The sequence below is a fragment of the Miscanthus floridulus genome, chromosome 16 (assembly GCF_019320115.1).
Source record: "Miscanthus floridulus cultivar M001 chromosome 16, ASM1932011v1, whole genome shotgun sequence".
Taxonomy (NCBI): Eukaryota; Viridiplantae; Streptophyta; class Magnoliopsida; order Poales; family Poaceae; genus Miscanthus; species Miscanthus floridulus.
Genome location: NC_089595.1, coordinates 59739667 through 59742686, shown reverse-complemented (window position 1 = coordinate 59742686; position 3020 = coordinate 59739667). Strand labels below are relative to the sequence as shown.

Here is a 3020-nt window from a genome sequence, read left to right as displayed (position 1 = left end):
ACTTCTAGGGTACCTACACCCACCCAGAGAACTCTTGGGACCTCCACAACTGTAGGCAGAGGGCTGACGAGACCCTCCGGGAGTACATTAAGTGCTTCTCCAAGAAGCACAATGAGCTCCCCAACATCATCAATGCCAATGTGATCAATGCCTTCATCTATGGCACGACTAGTGAGGCACTTGTCCACATGCTTGGCCACGAGACCCCATGCACAATGTGGGAGCTCCTGGATGTCGCCACCCAGTATGCCACCGGTGAGGAAGCGGTCCAGGCCAACTTCAGTGGGAAAGCCAAGGCTGCCAACCACCTTAGTGGTGGCGACAACGGCGATGATCCTACCTCATCCCAATGATGTCATGATAAGTGGAGCAAGAACCAGAAGCGTCACGGGGAGGAGATGGTGGCCGCGACCGACCGTGCCGCTAGACCTCAGCCCCATGGGTGTGGCGTATGCCCAGAGCACTTTGAGAAGGCGCTCGAGGCCCCCTGCCCCTTCCATGGGGGGCAAGAGAAGCATCTCCTCAAGGACTGCGCTACCATGAAGGGCTACATCCATAGCACCCTCGGCCAATAGGGAAAGGCCCAGAAGCCTACCCCAAAGGCCGATAACCCAATGAGCGACGCTCAAGAAGAAGACAATGAGTTCCCAGAGGCCGAGTGTTGCCCTATGATCTTCAGGGGCTCCTAGGCGTATGAGTTCCGCCAGCAGCACCGCATCACCGAGCAAGAGGTGAACACTATTCACACTCTCGCTGCCCCAACGTGGCTCCGATGGTCCTAGATGGCCATCACCTTTGACCAAGAAGATCACCTCGATCGCATCCCTCATCAGGGGCGCTACCCGCTCATGGTCAGCCTGATCGTGGGCACCGTATGCCTCACAAGGTGCTGATGGACGGGGGCAGCGGCCTCAACATACTCTACACCTGCACCCTCGACAAGATGGGCCTCCCTCAAAATAGCATATGCCCCAGCAAGGCGCCATTCTACGAGATCATGCTAGGAAAGGAAGCCATGCCCCTTGAGCACATCTGGTTCAATGTCACCTTTGACTAGTCGGACAACTTCCGCAAGGAGCCACTCACCTTCGAGGTGGTCAACTTCCCCGGCGTCTACCACGACCTCCTCGATCGACCGTGCTTTGCCAAGTTCATGGCCATCCCCAATTACACCTACCTGAAGCTCAAGATGCCTAGCCCGAAGGGGGTAATCACCGTCGAGGGCAACTTCGAGCAAGCCTACTACTACGAGCAAGACCACGTCACCCAGCCGGCTGCACTCATCGCCCCCTGTGGTCTCGATGGCCCACGCCATGACGTAGAAAGGGTACCAGTGGAGGAAGCAATCAAGGCAGCAGCGGTGCTCGATCGACCGAGCATCGGCGAGGCGGCCAACACTCCTAGCATAGCGGTGGCTCGGCTGGCCCCACCATCTAGGCGCTCAACCCCCAGAAGTAGTTGACTCGATCGAGGTGAGTTTCGACCTTTCCCCATGAGGGAAGGCCATCGCCGAGCTATCCACCCAGAGGTGTCATCTTCTGAGCCATGGCCCGCCTACTGACCTCCTTCACCGACCTACCTCTCCAACAACAAAAACTAAGATAAGTCACATCTTCCTGACCCTCTTGCTTTGCTTATTTCTATAGCTGTCTCCCATAACCCGAGCCACCCTAGTAGTAGCTCGACTGCACCTAAGGATCGACCGAGCTAACCACCTGTTGACCTTTCAGAAGAAGGACCACTGTAGAAGGCCCCCGAGCAAGGTGAGGACGGGACAGATGGGGTAGGAGAACCGGGCAAGGGATCAGCAAGGTGCTAATGGAACAGCATCGACCGCCGCGTTACCAGCTATGTCATATTTCTCTTCTCTTGTGTCCATTCTGTTTTCTTTGTAGCTATCTACCTATCTCCTGATCCTTCAACGAATCATGCCACCCCACCGCACGACGGTCCAGGCCGCCCCTAAAAGGGTTATCACCAAGGGTTTTAAGGCTGGCCCACTAGGCTTCAAAGGCCGCTCAAAGCAACTAAAAGTGTGAGGGATGTTTGGGAGACGAGCCCATGCGTCTGTAGCAGGGTGCCCAGACGCGTTCCGATCGTTTGGAGAAACAATGTCCGATTTCTGACTTAGAGCTGCTCGTGGTGACCCAACGAGGGAGGCAGCGAGCCCTCAAGCACTGATAGATGGGCTTGGGAACTATACGAGTGGCTCGGTCGGGAAGCCAAGGATCTCCCTTCTAGGGGGACATGACCGGGGCACGGAACGACCGTAAACCCAGGGTTCTCATGGACTTACGCATTATCTGCACGGGAGCGGCGATCTTGGCCAACGAGGCCATCATCATAATAGCCTATTCCAACAAGGGCCTAAGTCTCTAAGTACGACTCAAGAGCAAATGGAATTACAAACGAAAGTAATTTCATTCAATTAATTGGGAACAACCCGATTACAATATACGGTGGCAAAAACCATAGTCCGCCATAGTCTATACGGTGGCAAAGGCCATAGGATAGGCTAGACCTCTGGGTTGGGGCCCTGTGGCACACAAGGCCTAGCCTAGTGGGCTAGCCTTGGACTCCTCCCCGGGGTCCAAAGTCGGGCGATGTCGACCGTCGCTCCATCAGCGGGGCCGAGCCCTCCTTCACCATCGCCGGGTTAGAGGGTCAGCGACCGACGCATCATGACCCCCTCCCCCATCAAAGGGCGTAAGAACCCCAACGACATCACTAGAGTTCTTATACCCTCTAGGGGAGGGGAATGCGACAGATGCCTCTAGCGTCGCACCGTCGCCCCTCTTTCGTTGGAGTCCTTCCACCCACGAAGAAGCAGCCACCCAACGAACAAGACCAAGCTCACCTAGAGGGAAGCATCGCACTTCATCGCTACCGCTATCGTCGCTGAGAAGATAGATCTGAAGAAGAAGAAGAGAATGGGCCGAAGAAAGGGATTGAGGGCACTGTATCCCCTGGGGGCTCCCCCTTTATAGCCTAGATGATGTGCCATGAGTGGCTCTTGTCCC

The 3020-nt window shown here is 55.8% G+C and overlaps 1 protein-coding gene across 1 annotated transcript; it reads left to right on the top strand.

The window, feature by feature from the left end:
• Positions 1 to 782: 782 nt before the first annotated feature.
• Positions 783 to 1462, top strand: LOC136510730 (uncharacterized). The gene is made up of 2 exons (XM_066505086.1): positions 783 to 872; positions 1058 to 1462. Exons 1-2 carry the CDS (start codon positions 783 to 785, stop codon positions 1460 to 1462), a joined length of 495 nt encoding a protein of 164 aa, XP_066361183.1.
• Positions 1463 to 3020: the final 1558 nt, after the last annotated feature.